This window comes from Aspergillus alliaceus (assembly GCF_009176365.1).
Source record: "Aspergillus alliaceus strain CBS 536.65 unplaced genomic scaffold BDW43scaffold_60, whole genome shotgun sequence".
NCBI lineage: Eukaryota > Fungi > Ascomycota > Eurotiomycetes > Eurotiales > Aspergillaceae > Aspergillus > Aspergillus alliaceus.
Genome location: NW_022474743.1, coordinates 127557 through 145852, shown reverse-complemented (window position 1 = coordinate 145852; position 18296 = coordinate 127557). Strand labels below are relative to the sequence as shown.

The window sequence follows — 18296 nt, the reverse complement described above, 5'->3', positions numbered from 1 at the left end:
AGAGCAAAGGCAACACCGGGATATCTTTTGTATGAAGCCAAAATGCTATGAATCTTCTTTACATCGCCCGAACATCAATACATGTCACGCTTGCAAGAAGTGTACACCCGTATGCACTCTGGCGGTAATTATCACGACGAATTCTCCGCTTTCATCATGTGGCTGTCACACAGGCAAAATGGAGAGAAGGTTATGTACAAGGATCGGCGCCTTCAACCCGTATAGCTATCCTCTGGATGACGGAGTTTTGCATATTCAACGAAGAGAGTTGCTGAGGAGCCAGCCCTGCGCCGGGTAAGTAAACTGACTCTTTGTGAGACGAGCAGAGCAATTCTCAATCCATTCATGCTGATTACTGGTTTAGTCTTGTATTTGTATATCACAAAGATTACTTTAAGCTGTTTACATTCAAATGCCGTTTGTTGGATGTTAGGGCATAATCGAACAATTATATAAAGGAATCCCGAAAGGGAAATGCGGTGTACTCACGTGATCCAATAGTCCCGCCGATCTTATCAGCTATTTGTGATTGGACCGACTTGTTTACTTGCTGTTACATAATATCCGCTGCCAATCATAGGCCGAACTAACACGAATGCGGAGTAGCCTCTCCGATAAAGCCCCCGCAGTCAGATGACTCAACCCCCCGTGACTCAATGGATGTTCTGTTGAATGAAATTTAATTGATCGTCAAACCACAACTTCTTTTGTTCTTCTACTAAAATTCTATTCCTCACCTTCCAACACTACAATCTCTTTCCCCCCTTTCACTCATCTTCCTTCATTCACAATGGCCACTGAGAAGCCCCGCGTCTGTCTCGCCTACTCTGGTATGCGAATCTACAACATAAGAGAACAATTGACTAGAAGTTTATGTCGCTAACGCCATAGGATTCGAACAGGCGGTCTTGATACCAGCTGTATCCTTCGCTGGCTGATCGGTACCTTTATCCAATTCCCCTTGTCATCGCCACCGTCCGCTAACAATTGGTCACAGAGGAGGGCTACGAGGTCGTCTGCTTCCTTGGCAATGTCGGTCAAGAGGAAGATTGGGCTGCCGTTGAGCAGAAGGCCCTTAAGATCGGTGCCAAGAAGATGGTGATTGAGGACCTCCGCCGGGAGTTCGTCGAGGAGCTCTGTTTCCCTGCCATCCGTAAGCCGAACATGATACCTTCTATAGCCCGTGATCTGTTGAATAACGTGAGACAGAGTGCAATGCCATCTACGAGGGTCGCTATCTCCTGGGAACCAGCTTGGCCCGTCCCGTTATCGCCCGCGCCCAGATGCGCGTTGCCCAGCAGGAGGGCTGCCAGTTCGTCAGCCACGGCGCTACCGGCAAGGGTAACGACCAAGTCCGTTTCGAATTGGCTTTCTATGCCATCCAGCCCTCCATCAAGATCATTGCCCCTTGGCGTGATCCCAAATTCTTCAAGCGCTTTGCTGGCCGTAACGACCTCCTCGACTACGCCGCTCAGACCGGCATCCCTGTCACCTCCACCAAGGCCAAGCCCTGGTCCATGGATGCCAACTCTGCCCACTGCAGTTACGAAGCCGGTGTTCTGGAAGACCCCAACCACACCCCCCCTGCCGACATGTGGACCATGACCGCCGACCCTCTCACCGCTCCCAACGAGCCTACCGACATCACCATCCACTTCAACCAGGGTATTCCCACCAAGGTGGTCACCCCCCAGAAGGAGTACACCGACTCCGTTGAGCTCTTCGACGCACTCAACAAGCTCGGTTACACCCACGGTGTTGGTCGTATCGACATTGTCGAGAACCGCTTTATCGGTCTCAAGAGCCGTGGCTGCTACGATTGTAGGCATTTCGTTCATTTTTCTCGCTTGCTGCTCCGACTAACTATATCTTAGCTCCTGCCATGACTATCCTCCGTGCTGCCCATCTTGACCTTGAAGGTACGTGTCCAGTATCCTATACCCATTAATACCACATCAAGTGTCCAAATTACTCACTACACATACAGGTCTCGTTTTGGACGGCCAGGTCCGCGCCCTGCGTGATCAGTTCGTTACCCACAACTGGTCTATCCAACTCTACAACGGCTACTACTTCAGCCCCGAGCGCGAGTTCATCGAGAACAGTCTGAAGTTCAGCCAGAAGCGTGTCAACGGCGAGGTCCGTGTCCGCCTCTACAAGGGTAGCCCCTACATCCTCGGTCGCTCCAGCAGCACCGAGAAGCTGTACGATGCCGAGGAGGCGTCCATGGACTCCCTTGAGGACTTCGAGCCCACCGACACTACCGGCTTCATCTCCATCAGCTCTATCCGGTATGCTTCCACCTATTGACACTCTCATATAGGTTTCCTGTACTAACTTTGTAATAGTCTCAAGAAGTACGGTTTGCAGAAGGCCGAGGAGGGCGAGAACCTCAGCCGGGCCTAAATTCCCCCTTTGCATAAACATTGTTCCTTTTTTTTTTTTTTTTTTTTTAAAAGTGATGTCATGTGACGATTATCATGATAGTCCACAGCTATATAGGACACGAAATATAATATGTAACACTAAAGTCCAGCCTGAAAGGGTTTTCGTCGCAGATCCTAGAATCAACCCCCATTAAGCAAAATATATCAATAAATTTCTAGAGTATCGACAACCACCAGCCCAGAATCCCAATTGCAGAATAGTAAACTATGCCGCGAAATAGCCGATATCGGACAAACAAGCGTAAAAGCTCCAAGTGGACCCGATCCACCCACAATGGTATCAGTCTCGGTAATCAGGGGTCCACTCCCCCGATCCTTTCCAATCGAGTCGTAATCAATTAGATAGTGTCCGGCAATGACGTCGCGGCATTGATAAGACAGCCGAGTCTACCCATCCGGCTCGACCAGCATATCCAACCGCATATCCTGCAGAAAAGCACACATAATCGACTTTAACCCGGCATAAGAGCGCAGAAACTCCTCGCTCTGGATCCCATAACTCTGCTCCTGCAACTCCCAGCACACCTCAGCCACATCCCTGATATTCTCCCTCAACGGGAGCAGATTCCACTCCAGCAACTCGAGCAATTCACTCGGCGTCTTACTCAGACTCAACAGGAGTGGGATATTGACCCCGATCTCGATCTTCAGGTGACTCAGTTTCCGATCGCCTTTATCTGAGAGAACGCGCGCCAGCGTCGTCAGCCGATCCTGAAAACCCAGGAGCTGTTCCAGGGTGGACTGGCTGTGGATGTGGCGGGGGGTACCCTGGATGGAGAGGCAGAGACGGAGGGATTGGACCCATTGGATTGTGGAGGGGAGTGGCGCGTAAGGGGGGATGACCTTGCCGCAGAAGAGGATGTATTTTGTGTCAAGGATGAGTTCGTAAGAGGTTGCGCTGTACCATTCGGGGATTACCTCGGCATGGATCTGGCGGTTTGTGCGTAGGATAGCGGGACAGCAGCGGGAGCCATCGTGGCGGAGGTGGGGCGTTTTGGAGTGGTTGCGGAGGAGGGCGAAGTTGCGGATGGGAAGGTCGGGGATGAGGTATTGGTAGATTGATAGGCGGACTTCGGCGGGGAATTGAAGAAATGGAAGGGTATCTGCTGCTGGTGAGGCCATCGAATGGCTTCCTGCCCGGGAGTGATGGTATGTCGTATAGTCAAGGGGGTCGGGAATTGTGGGCGTCCATTGGGTTGAAGCTGGTGGCGATGGTTAGGTTTATCATGATAAGTTGGCGATAGTACAGTGAGATGAGTTACCAGGAGTACTGACTAGTACTAAGCAATAGGATGCGGCTAGTACTCTTTCGTCGTGACGAGCACCTGACCTGACCGGAAGCGGAAGCGGAAAGCAAAACCCGGTAAGGTTGTGATTGGTTCTCTATGGCGAGGACCCATTGGCCAATCAGAACATCTGGATCCGTATCTCCTTGGAAATGAACTGCACCTAGCAGATTATATAGTATAATAATTCTAGATAGGCGCTGAAGGTCGGAATTAGAGGACGCCGACCAAAGTACCATTCCACGATGTAATCTTTATACGGCCTTGTTGAGGCACACGGGTAGGACTTTGTTCAGGGCCTCTCGCCTCAAGCCTTTCCAACCTTCTTCCCTGCGACTCTCAACCTCTTTCCAATAGACCACAGTAACTTGCCTAAGCCGGTCCAGGAGAACTTGTAATTTTGATGGCATCTCCTTTCCAGTGGCATCACAGTCATTACTTTCCATCTTGCAATGCCAACAGACACATCCATCATACTCCCCGCCGAACTGCTGGCAGTATAAATTCTTGGTGTTATTAAACAACTCGCTCAGGAAGCATTCAGACCTGCAATCCGGGCCCTCACAATTCTACAGAGATCCGATTTGAGCATGGCTATGCACTCCCCGGCGTCACTGCTTACACTGATGTGCTTGGGTTGTTCGAAATCGACATGATAGGCGAGACTGTCGACGCAGTAGTTAGAGAAGATCTAGACCCGTGCAATTCGGCCAATGTCATTTACGCCAGTAGTGGAGCTCATCTTGATGGGCGTGCCTTCGGCCGAGCCCAAACAGATGGGATTACGAGAGCCAATCACTATGCCACTAACGAAAATGGCCAATTGCGTGGGATGGGTGTTGGAATTAAGGTCAGTGAAAAACCACTGATTTGGATGAGAGAGACTTTCGGGAGTCCGTGGCTTCACATTTAACTGTAGGGCAGATATCTAAAGGGACCGTGAAGTCCCTGGTAATTTCAAGTACAGCACGAACGCTACGGTCGATAATGGTACATCTTGTGGCTGACAAACTCAGGCACTTGAATGTCCGAGTCCTCCTCACCACCCCATGAGGCCAGCCAGATGCCGCCGGGACAAAAAAAGCTCGTGGGCCCTAAATCTTTGGACTAAGTGCTTAGTGAGGCGGTCCTGCAATTCACCATCGCAGATAGTGATGAAGGTAGACCGCCCTATTTCTTAGGGTAGTTACGCGCGATGGCTAATTGACTACTAGGCGCGGAGGATGCAGCACCCTCTATAAAAATCCTTCTCTTCAAAGCAGCCTGGGATGTGCAATATGCTGGCCTCAGCGATGAACGACCGGTTGCCCTTGTTCCCACCGGCATCTGAAAGGTTCTCATGCTCTCAACACCGGATGATTCCGTCATATATGAAGGCAATGCATTGCACATTGATGCCCAGGTCTCCATGACTGTTGATGGAGGCAGAAACATAGCAATGGAATGCTTGCCGGATCCCACACGGGCGCTGCTATGGTGCTCTGCAAACGCTCTGTTTTCCAATGCAATACTAATTATAATAAATATATATTGTCACATAGAAAATACCGGTATCTCCAAGCACACCCACCCTACTCCATGAATTAATCCATTTACTTTCCCTCACAGTCAGCTCTAAAGCATCTTCCTGAAGTAAGGAAAACGTGAAAAGAGAGACAAATCCAGAAAATAAAGACAAAGAGAAAGGAAAACAAAGAAAAAAAAAAGGGGGGGGGGAATAAGGGAATCAATCTTGACTATTAATCAGAGGATCTCAAGCTAGACATGCGTCGAATGCGGCCGATAATAGACCTTGTAGATGATCCAGAGCTTTCCTGACTGAACCGACGCCATTGCTGCTGCTGCTGCTGCTGCTGCTGCTGTTGTTGTTGTTGTTGTTGTTGTTGTTGTTGTTGTTGTTGTCGCCGACGCTCCGCATCTCTGAACACCCTGATCATATCTGGGGACTTGCGGGGAAGGTCGTCATCATACTTTGCACCTCTTCCCAGCAGTGCGTCTGCCAATAGACAGTAATCTTCCTTCACGGCTAAAGAAAGAGGAGTATTATTCTTTCCGTCGGCCATATTGATATCCGCGGGACCAGCTAATAGGGCCAAGAACCTGTCCCACCATGATTGCGTATTGACGTATTGCTTGCACAGTGTAAGCAAAGGTGTCTCCCCATTGCCGTGACTGCGGATATCAAAGGAAGTGACATGGCCTTTCAGGAGTCGAATTATTTCTGCCCCGTTCTCGCTGTAAATCGCGTAGTGAAGAGTGCTATAGCCATCATGGGAATGACACAAGCAGTTTGCCCCACTTCTCAAAAGAAGTTGGACTGTGGACTCATAGCCGTGCCTGCACGCTGACATTAGTGGCGTGAGCCCACTTCGAGACCGTGCATCAATGACCGCGCCAGCTCTGAGGAGGATTTCAACAATCTCTGTGTCGCCGCGCTCCGCCGCTATTTTCAAGGGCGTATCGCCATTAGAGTCGGGAGTCTCGCGGTCAAGATTCGGCCGGCATTCCAGGAGCTTTTCGACCGTTGGTGCGTGACCGACACGAATCGCATATATCAAGGGTCTATCGCCAATCTTCTCCTCGATATTGACGCCCAGATTCAACAGCCTCTCAACCCAGATCAGGTCCTTGTGTGCAATTACGTGAAAGAGAAGATCGACCTCCGGTATTCCTCCACCCATATAGGGTGGGTTACTGCCGACTGAACCTTCACGGCTGCTAGTACTGGGTCGGCTGGGAATGATTTGTCGGGCTGTGTTAGCCAACGGATGCAGCCGTCGTTGGACGTCCTTTGCACTCGGTCTATCGTCTTGTCTAATCGCAAGCATTGAAAGGATCAAGGACTTGCAGCCTTCCAAAAACCCAGGATCGTAGTCATAACGACCGCTTGGCAAATCGGAAAGCCATCTCTGGATGTGAGGGTTCAAGACTGGCGGTGAACCTCGGTAGAAATAGTCATCATTATAGTCGGTCACTCCATCGACATCTTTAGCCCTCAGGCTATCGAGTTTCATCATTCCCTCAACCCCTTCTATACCGAGTGAAAGGACCCGAGTCAGGATACAGCCCAGGGACCATACGTCGCTCCTCAAGCCATGCTCCGCCCCATCGGGTGCTTGATATGTACCCGCAGGGCGAGTAGGCTCCTGCCGCTGTGTGATGCTATGCTCAAATTCCGTCACAGTGGTTGCCGTCCTCTCGGGCCGAGAGATAATAGAGATCCCAAAATCAGAGATCTTCCACTTGCCAACTGGGAAGTCTGGGGCGCTGCTGTTAAACACGAGTATGTTCTCTGGCTTGAGATCCATATGGGAGCAGCTAAGACCTGGTGGATGGCTGTCGAGTCCTTGATGCAAAAAGGCCAGGGCACCGGCGAGATGCTCCGCCTCCTGCATGAGATCACGTACCGTAAAGTCTTGAGGGCTGCGCTGCCTTTTAAGGAACGCATTTAGATCCATATCCGCCAAGGGATAAAGAATATTGAATGCGTTCCCAATGGCTACAGTTGCTAGGAATGGAACGATGCGATCATGCTTAGAGAGACTTGAGCGAAGTATGTCGAGGTTTTTCATTTCGGACCGAAAGTCACTCCTAGCTTCGAACCGCTTGACAGCCACCGCAATGTCTTTCTGGTATGAGTGGGGCATGTTAGTCACCGGAATTCTTGTTGCGAAGGGCATACGGGTGTCTCGGAACTTACGTTGTATGGCGCTCCTGGGAGGTGATGCTCGGACTGGGATAGAAAGTGCCCAATTCCAATGATCTCCTTGGTGACACTACCATATCCACCGGTGCCAATGCTGAGTGATTCTGCATTGATAAAGGGCAATCTCCATTCTTTCGAGAAGACCAAACTTCTGCCCTCCTGGATATCAATTGGACAGAAGGTGTATTGGCTTGCCAGGAACTTTTCGGCCCATGGTGTCCCCAAGAATGAATCATCCTCCAGAGCCTCCAGTGAATGTGTGGGAATCATCCGATCGGAACGGCCCCAATTGCCCTTTGCATCGGTATGACTGAGAAAGACCTCTTTGAACCTCCACCACTCCTGCCAGCCAATATCAACTAGGATAGACAGCGTCTGCAGAAACTCTTCCCGAACGAGACGTATCTCCGTACGATCAAACCCGGGTCTCACAAGATCTATGAGTTTCTCCAAGCGAGACTCGGTCCAAATACCGGCCAGGCTGTGCCGAGTCACGAACTTGTCTAATGCACTGCCTCTTCGATGTGTTTCTTGTTGCAATGCACGAGAGAGCTCTCGAAAAAAAGCATCCCTTTCTACAGATAGTCGCCTCACTGTAGGATACTCGACGAGCGGTGTGGGATCATGGGAAATTGTATCTTCATCTCTAGGGCAATCAATACTGGGCTGCGGGTGTCTCCGACTGTCGAGTAATTAGCTAAATTGTACAGCCACAGAGAGGGCGACAAGGCTTTAGTTATACTGACTTGGAAGACGTGTTACGGATTCCATAATAGTCATCCGGGTGGTACGGATAGCCAGCGGATACCCCAAATCCATCTATTTCTGGGCTGTTAAATGAGCCCACGGCTGTTCTAGGCGACACTGGGTTTGTCGCTGTTCGGCTCATGTTAGATGGGGTATTTGTATTATATTCGGATATATAGGGGGCGCTATCATTGGGACGAAACGAGAACTGATTCAACGTCGAATGGACTGTGTTCAAATCGTAACGGGGAACACTGGGTGCGGTATCAATTATTTCGTGCGATCTTCTTATCCCAGTGCGTAATATACCATGATGACTCATATTAGACGAGAGGTTATAGGCCGTGGCGTCGAGGTCGCCAGCGACGCTCGAAAGGACGGCTGCGTTTCAGTCCAAATGAATCGCTGCGGGCGTCTAGAGCTGAAAATGTGCGTATATTAACAAGAGATTCAGATTTAGAGAGCGACTAAGTGTCACGATGGCACGTACTATAAAGGTGTGTGAAGTACATATGGGTTGGTAGGAGGGTTATCGGCGTCAGGACGAAAAGATGAGCAAGAGCAAGGAAGAAGTCTAGGAGAAAAGAACACATTAGGCAAACGTCACTAGGGTCTCACGTGCAGCAACTTTCCTACTCATATTTTGATCTCGAGCCCTCGATCTTTTCAGCCTCAGCCGAGGACGAACGGGACTGCCCCGTGGGGATAAATCTGACACGAACACTTTGACCCTACACAATTATTGGCCTACATATATTACTGATGGCGCTAACGAGTCAAGATTATGGCTAGGCAGCGAATAAGATAATCTCCGAGAACCGCGTTTTCCGCAAGGTGGCTGTGCAGTTAGGTTTGAAAGCGGACGAATACTTGGGTATCGATCCTCCCTATCCTTTGAGATTCTGAAAAGGCTCATAGGAAGCCAGAGAATCTTTTACGTGCTCACAGTCAGTGTCGATGGTTTCTACAGTTCATATATACAACATGCGAAGGGCAGATTTACACGGCATGCTTTAAACATTACCCCCAACCCTAGAGAGATGGTATTGTTCTTCATCTTGCACCCGCCGACCACACAACCCTCGCAGACTAGCAACATGTTCAGCAACATGGACGGATGTTTTCGTGTTGACTGCCAGCTCGGTCAGTGAATTGTAAGATAGAAAGACAGTCGAGGAAATAAGGAGCATACAGATATGGTTCATTTCCTCCAGACCAAGTCTAGCGGTACCACTGGGAACCTATACTTAGGGTTAGCTGCTGCCAGGTGATCCTCAGATTAAGAGTGCCTACAAACAAAAATACGAGAACAAATGCTAACGCGTTCAGCCCTCTATGTGATGGTTAGCCTCGTATTTGAGTGAAACAATGAGAGAAAATGACAAGGCCCACGTGAACAAGAAGCAGAGATTGGAGTAGCCATATTCCTCCCCCAAAGCACTGGCCAGTTTCGGCACAAAGAGGACCAGAAGCCCAAGGCCCAGGAAGTTTACCATGACACTGAAGCTCATGCCGACTTCTAGCAAAAGATTCACGTTAATATGCCTGCTTCAATCATCGAATACGAGTTCAATACATACCGCGGAATGCCAGCGGGAAAACCTCAGCACTGAAGGTGAATGGGACCGGTCCCGCACCAATACCGTAGAAGAACGTGAAGAACCCAATGGCGAATGTTGACACAAGCCCCTGTCTAACATGCTTATCGTCGATCCGAAAGAAAAAAGAAATGGCAAGTAAACTGAAGAACATTCCTGTTAGGGAGATGAGGAGTAGAAGCCGACGTCCGCGCCAATCGATGTAGCGGTATGCTGGAATGGTGAAGAGGAAGTTTGCCAGGCCAAACCCTGGATCCCAGTAAATAACACTATTTATATCACCTAAAAAAAAAAGGTAAAATCGCTACTAACCGAAGTTAAGCCAAGTTACCCTATTATCTAACGGGCTGATGTGGGAACTACCATGCCCGCTAGCTTTATCCTGGAAGAGCTTGGAAGAGTAAAAAGAAAGGATGTTAATCTAGTATCGATGATCAGAAAAGAACTTCTATAGCCGAAGAGGAGAAACTCACCCCACAAAGTTGTTGCGATGCCATCACCAGGAATGCTGCCAAACATGCCGTTCGGTTGCGTCGGTGCTTGAACAAAAACCAAACTCTTTTCATAAAGTTGGCTTCGTGGATTCTTTCTTGATAGATTTCGTATTTGAACCAATTTGCTGGAGGCATTCCGTCGAAAATTTCCGTTTCGACTTGCAGTTGGCTGTGGATATAGTAGAGATCTCTTGCTGCTTGAATATCAGTACCTCGTAGCTGTCGAAGACTCACGAAGGCCCTTGCATAGTCTCCTTTACGAATGAGGAACCGAGGAGACTCAGGACAAAGGAACACAAGGAAGAGTAGGACCAAGGCGGGAATAGATGCTGTTCCCAAAAGCACCCTCCAGTGACGATCAACAATCCAGTCGCAGGCGAAGCCAAGAAATACTCCTCTGCATCGATGTCGTATTAGCCTCAGGGATCAACCCCAATTCAAAGAAAACCCAGGTACGCACAAAGTATCAAACAACTGCCACATCATTAACAGTCGCCCCCGAAGATGGTCAACCGCAGCCTCTGCAGCAAAGACTGGGGCGATGGAAGCTTTTGCGCCGATCTTGGTGATCATTCTGGTAAGCCTTTGCTGAGTGTATAGAAGAGTAAATCCCTTACCCCTATACCTAGAAGAAACCGGCAAGCGAGAAGCTGCTGCCACGTATTACAGCGAGCGGTACCTGTTCAGTTCGAAGTCAGAATTCGAACCAGGAGGGGATCTTAAAGCGGTTTAATTCACCAAGGACACAAGCAGCACAAAAGACGGCAGAGATGAAAAGTGCGGGCCGCCTTCCATACTTTCCCTCTTGAAGAGGGTCACTTAACCATGTTCCGCTGGACGTTATTTCATGTCAGCGAATATCGATATCTTCTTATGTTTCTATTGATGGGACGACGAACATCATGCTGCCCGATAACCATGGCGCAGCATCAATAAGCCCGGCTAAAAGTACGTTTCTTTCCCAGTAGCCTGGATCGTCTTTGGGGGTAAAATCGTCTTGCCAACCGAGCGAACTGGCATTGATAGTAGACTGCTGCCAACCTCTATAAGGATTAGCATACATCAAGCTGGAACTATCTCGACACCCTTCCAAGGTTCACATACTGGGTAATTGCCGCGCATGCTGTGGTTAGAATGGTCACCTTAAGCTCTTTGCTTTGCTGGAAAAATCCCGATTCTTCTTCATCATCAATTGCCTTCTTTTCGGCACCTGTTAATCCGAGTATTTCTCGACTATCGCGGTCTTGTGCTATACGTGCACCCTTGATAAGCACCTCAAGGTTGACGACATGTTCAAGGCCGACTCGATTATGAAATCTGCGAACATCATCTTCAAGTTCGTCCGGGGTTCTCATCCGGAGCGGGTTACGGGGCCTGGTGGATGGATTGTAAGGTAAGCATGATGTCCAATCGCAAGCAGAAGGGGGCAAAGTGACTAGACAAGGGCAAGGTGAACTGGCAGTGGAGAAGGGCTATTTTACTTACCGTCGGGCTGCGTCGTTGAAGTGCGTTGGCCGCATTGTATCCCTTACATGAGCTCTTTTAACCTTAAGCCCTTCACTCTGTTCGATGCAAGGGGGACTCAGACGGTGCTATGCTGTCGAAGCCACACCTTAATACTTATGAAGGATTCGACTGGACCACAGAAGGCTTATTTGTCCCGCGTACCTGTTTATGATATGCGAGTCGATTTAAAAAGCTTTCCCCACATAAATCAGAATTTCTCCCTGGTCGAAGTGAAAAGGCACGAGAGCCCGAACCCAAGTACTAAGCTCCCTGAAAGTAGCAACCGAGGGAATCAAGCAAACAGGAAAAATAAATTAAAATATTGTAAGAATAGGCTTTCCTTCATGAGGGGAAATAAGGCTCGTTTTCCATAATTAATGCAACAATCTCGTATTCGAACACCAGTCTGTACAGCCTTGCCTTGGCACTCCAGGGTCATTCAATATCGTTTCGTAAGAGCGAGCGCCGTAATTCTACGCTGCACCATGATTTGATGCCTTAGAATAGATAGCGGGATAAAACAGAGTACCGTGGGCGCCACTCATGACTCTGAAGAGGAGACAGAAAGGTATACAGGGTTGGACGAGAGATGATGGGTGCTCCAGGACATTTCCCGTAGTTTGTTCGCTCCCTCCTGTCATCTTTTCTTTTCCTTATTTCCCCTTACCGAGTAGATGATTGGATATTTATATCTGGCCTGTGATGCAAGTGCCCTTGCACACGGTTCACCAGCAGGTATCCTTTTCTTCTGCCAGAGTAAAGGTCGCTCAGGTATTAAACGCTATCCTTCATGGTATATGGGACTGGAAAGCCATCCAACAGGAAGACAAGCATTCCGGGGATTTCCGAACTAAATTGAGCTATAATCCAAAGGGCATGGATTGACATCTATTCCCCCGCTTCTCACCTCAAGACATGAGCACAATCCCCCATTCCCCGCACACCTTGACGTGGCGCGTACCCCGATCATACTCAAATAGGTATTGCTAGCCTCACTCCCGCAAACCATGTGTCGGACTGTGATGTTGGGGTCCACCAAACCCTCTAGCACCATCAATCATTCGGCGTCTTGATCTTTTTTTTCTTAGTCTCGCAAGCTGAAGCGGCTCTGCGCCTCTTTGCACTGCCAGGGTATGTCTCTCCTTTCTGCCTATAACCCAAGTGAGAGAGCCGAAGATCCCACCCTGCGCCCTGCGCTCAGATCAACTCGATTCTTACCTTTTTAATTCAAATCATACTAGCCAAGTCTGATCATGGGCGGGTCTGTTCAGAACATCATCAGCCCCGACATGGCAGGGTATATCAGAAAAGAAAGGCTTGAGGCTAAGTTGCTAAGCCTGTTTGGTCGTCCGATCCAAGTTCGCGTAGGGAAATTGTGACCTGGCGCTGGTTTCTCGGCGTAGCTGACATACAAGGTCAAGCATATCAATGAGCGATTTGTCTTTGACGCCCCAAGACTGTTGACTCAGGTAAGCCGTGCCGCCCACCAACACGGATATCTGTCTTTCAGCACATGGACTAATTTTCTTTGTTGTCGTAGAATGAGATCGAGTAAGTGCATATTTTCCCCGACCAACTGCCGCGACCTGACTCAGTACGTTTTAATACAGCGACCTTCGTGATTGAGCGAGATTTGTCTGGATCATGCGGATATGGATAGTGCATTGGATGTGATGATCACTTGGCTGGGTCTTCTCATGTGGCGTTGAAGTCATCCTACCTACCTGTCTCAATATTTGTGTAATGTGATCCTTGCCTGGCTGTGTTTGCTTACCTCCTGTGATATCCCACTTTACAGCCTTAATATTCTCTGCCTTATTCTGTCCAATCTGCCTTGTAACTTAACCTTAGATGCAAATTTAACCATTTATAAGTGAATTGTTACTTTCCAGCCACCCATCCTTTCCTTTCTAGAACAGTCTTAGTTTGATACCTAGAACATTCAGCGAGCCCTTGTGGTGGTCATGCATACGATCGTACCTCTCGGAGACAACGGCGGACAGCCAAGTCCTTTGAAACAAGAATACTACAGCGCTATACGACCTCATTTGAGATATCCCTCATTCGTTTCCTGTCCAGAAAAGTCGAATATCTATTTGTTTGATTCCATATGTGCGTTAACAACCCATGACCCCGACTTGCTATTCCCACATTTACTGATCATCTTAGCTTCATCTGGTCCTAAAATAGATGGCCCTCGTGTGTTCAGTAATAGCGAGGATTTTGAAACCCATATCGCGACCACCTCCAGGCCAAACGCGCGTATAGTGTGTGTATCACCCCTCCACACAGCAACATAGTGTCCAGACTAACAAGCCACTAGATCAATATGTTCCCAGAATTCAATGAGGCCCCTCGGGATCACTGAACAAGCCATGCGAAAGCTCATAAACACCTACGCCATCGATCCGACCTTCCTTGACCTTGCGATTTCCTTCGGTGACAAACCACAGAGCTCCGATGCAGGCCACGGAGCAATGACAGTGAGACAAGGAGAGGACGGCTCATACGGTACCTCACCGGCACGCAGGCTGCCATGAGAATGATCACGCTGATTCTTCAGACATGCAATATCTTTTCGCCTACGCCGAGGATAACTCCGCGCAAGTGAACGTCCCATGGACTATCCGGCAGATATGCGTCTTCCACCGGTACAATCCGACGGGATCCGGCAATCTGTGGATATTCCTTCATGCGAGGCCACGCTCGGTGATGCAGCAGCTGATTGAAGCTGAGATTACGTCTCAGCATGCTGGAATTCCTAAGCACTGGTTTTCGATGCATTTACTTGTTCTGTCCACCTACATTGGCAACTGGCGCTGGTGCATTCGTAGTCTGGGTGAGGAGATCGAGAAGACTGTGAGTCTGAAATGTGACCGATATTTGCTACGAAGAGAGTGGAGGCTGACCAGGGGCTTAGGTCGACATCGCTTTGACTTTAGATCTTGCAAGGGCGGATAATAATAAAGATGGACTTATCCGGCTTCTTACACCGCAGTATCTAGGGGATAAGCTACTACCGCTGTCGTCCAGAGTGCATGCTGCCTTAATAACGGTTCGCAAGCTCGAAGAACTCAACACGGTTTTCCACGCCAAGAATTATACAAATGATGGCGACTCTCAACGATTTGCCAGCGAGATGGCCTACTACAGAACTACTCTGGAAGGATACCTGAAAAGTGTTGAAGTGCTCGAGGGAAAGGTGAAAGGCATCTCTGACTTGGTATGTTTCCCATCCCATCGCATTCGTTCCTGGACTTTTCTAACTTCATTCCTCCACATTAAGTTGGCAGTCGCCCTCAATCTCAAAGGCCAGACCGTGGCCAACGAAATCAATAACAAGATGTTAAAGCTCACTAGTGAGACATTCGATGATAATGCGACCGTCCGGGTGGTTACACTGGTCACTCTAATCTACCTGCCTGCTAGCTTCGTCTCGGTGAGCGAGTCCCTGGCTCCTTGGTATTTTCGCAGCTTTAACAATACGTGCAGACCCTCCTAGGAATGAACCTCTTTGACTTCGAAGGTCCGAATGGGGAAGTATTTAGGATCTCACGTCAATTCTGGATATTCGTGGTGGCTGCAGTCCCACTTACGTTGCTTACTCTAGGCTCTTGGTATTATGTTACCCAGCGGCGCTTGAGATTCCAGAAGAAGAAGCTGAATGAGAAAAAGGAGTTGCACATGGTGTGAGACAGGTTTTCCTTTGCTTTTATTTCTTGGTTTGCTTTGATGTATTTTCTATCTCCTCTCCAAAGCATACGTCCGTGGAAGGAGGCTCATTGTGTTTTACTGATAGCTTGGCGTTGGGTTATATGTTTTTCGAGGCATGTTCGCTATTATATATATTTTCAGAACAATACTACATTTAGACCGAATCCTCACCGACAACTTCCGGAACCGCTGTTTTCTCTCCCTTCGCTATTCTAATCATGGACGATGTTTAATTCCGCTCATATCTAGTACAGAGTTATTGCTGAAAGGGTCCTGCCAAGTAAAGATAATGCTATTCCTAGGATAATACGACAGAGACGGTGAATTCTGCGCAGATCATCATGCAACGGACCCTGACCAGTAGTAAATACCCTCAATTCCCATACTGAGAGGTAAAAGAAGTCCCTACCACATAACGTATCATGTCAATGAATCCCTCCGATATCCCGTTTAGGATGTGACACTCCATGGATGAGGGTTCTTTCGTCAGGAGTCATCTGATATTTCTCTCCCTCGCTGTACGAGTGTATATCATCTTATGAATATCTCATACTACTCAGACCTGGTACCGCTTTAAAAATTCCCGGAAGGGAGCGCCTTAACCAATTACCGGTCTATATCTTGACTACACCTCAAAGTGCCATTCCTTCATCGTCTGTATACTCCCTTCATGAAGTCTCTGTAGGCAACCCATCGTTTACTTCGTTCGCAAAGTTCCCTATCTTGTATGTGGTTGTTATGCTTGCAACCTAAATTATCGGGGTACATAGTGAAATATTCTAAGCCGTGCTAAGGAACAGGGTGCTGCCCATAAATGCGGTTTTTTGGGGCCCCATTCAACTACAAGCGGGTTCGCCACAGCCGGCGGGCGCTATAGTGAGACAACCAGGTCGTAACTTTGGAAAGACGGTGAGAATGGCATGCTTTCTAAGACGGTGATATTAGCTCAATTATATTTCAATGTTGGTTAATCATTCCTTTAAGTATCATTATACATTGTTCCCTATACGGATGACTGGGAATAGCGAACCGAAAATCCAATGCTTTCACGCCATGTTGCGGAGGAGTGTACCAATGAGCTCTAGATTAAGTATATCAAATGAGTAATAGATGTATTAGTGGTGAATAGCCTGTTGAAAGTTATCCGCGGAGATGTAGGAATACCCCCTATTCGTTCTTCATGCGCCTTGTGCTGGTCCGTTCCTAAGCTCTCTTTGTAAGGGTCGTTGAAGCAATTTGTCGAGAAGTAGGTCGTTAAAAGCTTCAATAGATGCAAAACAGCGCTATAGCATGGCAATTCATCCGCCGAGCGATACTATCGTTCACAGGCTTGTGTAGGTCTTAGTTCTCATACCGGTGTTTCGCTGAAAGTTCAAAGGGTTCGTGGATGGTAAAGGCCGATTCTATATGAAACGGTAGCGACGGTCAGTTGACGAATGACTGGGGAAATCTCCAATGATGCTGGACGTAGTAGCACGGTGACAACCTTCGGAGCCGACTGCAAGCGCTTTCCGAGAGTGATTTCCTTTCTCCATAACGATATTTGGGAAGCGGAGTGTTCTCCTAATCCATCATGCAATATTGAAGTTCGGAGAAACTCTTACACCCTCACACTCCTGCCGGTGCTTCCGAAAGGGATTAAAGAGGGTGTTAATTAATATAGGCGGACTCCTCTTCCACCTATCGAAAAATATACGAGCCACAGTGTTTTCTAGAATCCTAACTTGAGGTGAGACACTAAAGAGAACTTGTCTCTTCCCTGGGCTGACCCACTGACTTAAGTGGACCAGCTAAAATTCCAGAACTCCAAACAATACGTCCGATTCATGCAATCCCCTGTCCTATGCTGTATGTTGTGATATAATTTCTCCGAGATAGTTGAGTATATTCCATCAATTCAGAGCAGCCCATGCTCCGTGAAGTTCAAATGACATGACGGTCCACTACAAGGCGTGTGTCCAAGCGCCGGGCTGATCCGGAGATTTGCCGAGTCCGATTAATCGCCTGTCGTGCTGATCTCTCTGTTGTCGGAATTCAGGGAGGCAAGCTCCTGACATGGACATTCCAGACAACTAGATCCAGTCTAGTCTAGATGAAAAAAAAAAGAGGCTGTGACCTGATATGGATAAATTGTTGGAATTGGTGGATCATCAGTCTCTTGGGCTTCAACCGACGGAGTATCACAAATCATGATTCGTCCTTGACTTAAAACGGCGTCCAATGAGGAAAGGAAAAGGGGCAGAAAACGGTGAAGCCTCTTTTCATTCGCGAAATTACTAGGTAGAAGGGTTCCGAAATTCAGCCATTTCCGAAGCATTGCTATACCCACCGACCCGGAATAGATAGAAAGAGCCCTAGTTACTCTACCTCAGAGTGAGACAAGGTTCAGACAAAGCGCCTTGATGTGGGTCAGAGAATTCGGCAGATATTCGCCTATTCTCCCGAACGTTTTGGGACTTGTTGGACCAAAAGATGAATAGAGGACTGCAGTGGGGCCGAGCCTTACCGGATCTTGGCTTGAACGCCTAGGGCCCATGGGTCCGCTATGCCCTAAACGTTTCCCAGGGCTGCGATCGTCGTTTTAGATTGATGATACTGTTAATAGTACGGTTAAATAGTTTCGTAGTGGAGTTTTCCATTCCGCCAATGGCTAGGTCTATCCGGCAGAAGGGGGAACAAGACCCATACCCCGGCCAAGCTCAAGTTCCGAAGCTTATGTATGGAAAGCCACGAGGTATAAAGGCCTTTAGTCCACGACGAGGAGGCTATTCTTCCAATCCAAACCACTTCCTTCCATC

General features: G+C 48.4%; 5 protein-coding genes across 5 annotated transcripts; 2 read left to right on the top strand and 3 right to left on the bottom strand.

Annotated features, from left to right (window-relative positions):
• Nucleotides 1–690: 690 nt before the first annotated feature.
• On the top strand, nt 691–2440 carry BDW43DRAFT_290046 (argininosuccinate synthase). The gene is made up of 7 exons (XM_032043475.1): nt 691–830; nt 903–941; nt 998–1153; nt 1210–1821; nt 1875–1919; nt 1988–2291; nt 2349–2440. Exons 1-7 carry the CDS (start codon nt 791–793, stop codon nt 2404–2406), a joined length of 1254 nt encoding a protein of 417 aa, XP_031895645.1. The 5' UTR covers nt 691–790; the 3' UTR covers nt 2407–2440.
• Nucleotides 2435–3745, bottom strand: BDW43DRAFT_290040 (uncharacterized protein). The gene has a single exon (XM_032043474.1). The coding sequence runs from the start codon at nt 3567–3569 to the stop codon at nt 2835–2837; it is 735 nt and encodes a 244-aa protein (XP_031895644.1). The 5' UTR covers nt 3570–3745; the 3' UTR covers nt 2435–2834.
• Nucleotides 3746–5472: 1727 nt separating this feature from the next.
• On the bottom strand, nt 5473–8328 carry BDW43DRAFT_315574 (uncharacterized protein; the record flags this gene model as incomplete). Its single annotated transcript, XM_032048104.1, has 3 exons — nt 5473–7362; nt 7434–8121; nt 8186–8328. The coding sequence occupies 3 exons, from the start codon at nt 8326–8328 to the stop codon at nt 5473–5475; spliced, it is 2721 nt and encodes a 906-aa protein (XP_031895643.1).
• Nucleotides 8329–9511: 1183 nt separating this feature from the next.
• On the bottom strand, nt 9512–11798 carry BDW43DRAFT_303615 (major facilitator superfamily domain-containing protein; the record flags this gene model as incomplete). The annotated part of the gene is made up of 9 exons (XM_032045449.1): nt 9512–9705; nt 9767–10033; nt 10263–10675; nt 10739–10839; nt 10896–10957; nt 11017–11111; nt 11178–11321; nt 11383–11652; nt 11764–11798. The coding sequence occupies 9 exons, from the start codon at nt 11796–11798 to the stop codon at nt 9512–9514; spliced, it is 1581 nt and encodes a 526-aa protein (XP_031895642.1).
• A 1821-nt stretch (nt 11799–13619) lies between these two features.
• On the top strand, nt 13620–15672 carry BDW43DRAFT_290008 (uncharacterized protein). Its single transcript, XM_032043473.1, has 7 exons — nt 13620–13896; nt 13954–14053; nt 14108–14295; nt 14348–14643; nt 14705–15007; nt 15071–15223; nt 15277–15672. The coding sequence occupies exons 1-7, from the start codon at nt 13749–13751 to the stop codon at nt 15475–15477; spliced, it is 1389 nt and encodes a 462-aa protein (XP_031895641.1). The 5' UTR covers nt 13620–13748; the 3' UTR covers nt 15478–15672.
• The last annotated feature ends 2624 nt before the right edge of the window (nt 15673–18296 follow it).

Coding starts and splice junctions, on each gene's coding strand:
- BDW43DRAFT_290046 (XM_032043475.1), top strand. CDS start 791: ATGGCCACTGAGAAGCCCCGCGTCTGTCTCGCCTACTCTG. Junction 831..902: donor CGTCTGTCTCGCCTACTCTG/GTATGCGAATCT, acceptor GGATTCGAACAG/GCGGTCTTGATACCAGCTGT. Junction 2,292..2,348: donor ATCTCCATCAGCTCTATCCG/GTATGCTTCCAC, acceptor ACTTTGTAATAG/TCTCAAGAAGTACGGTTTGC.
- BDW43DRAFT_290040 (XM_032043474.1), bottom strand. CDS start 3,569: ATGGCCTCACCAGCAGCAGATACCCTTCCATTTCTTCAATTCCCCGCC.
- BDW43DRAFT_290008 (XM_032043473.1), top strand. CDS start 13,749: ATGCATACGATCGTACCTCTCGGAGACAACGGCGGACAGCCAAGTCCT. Junction 13,897..13,953: donor CTATTTGTTTGATTCCATAT/GTGCGTTAACAA, acceptor TGATCATCTTAG/CTTCATCTGGTCCTAAAATA. Junction 14,054..14,107: donor AGGCCAAACGCGCGTATAGT/GTGTGTATCACC, acceptor ACAAGCCACTAG/ATCAATATGTTCCCAGAATT.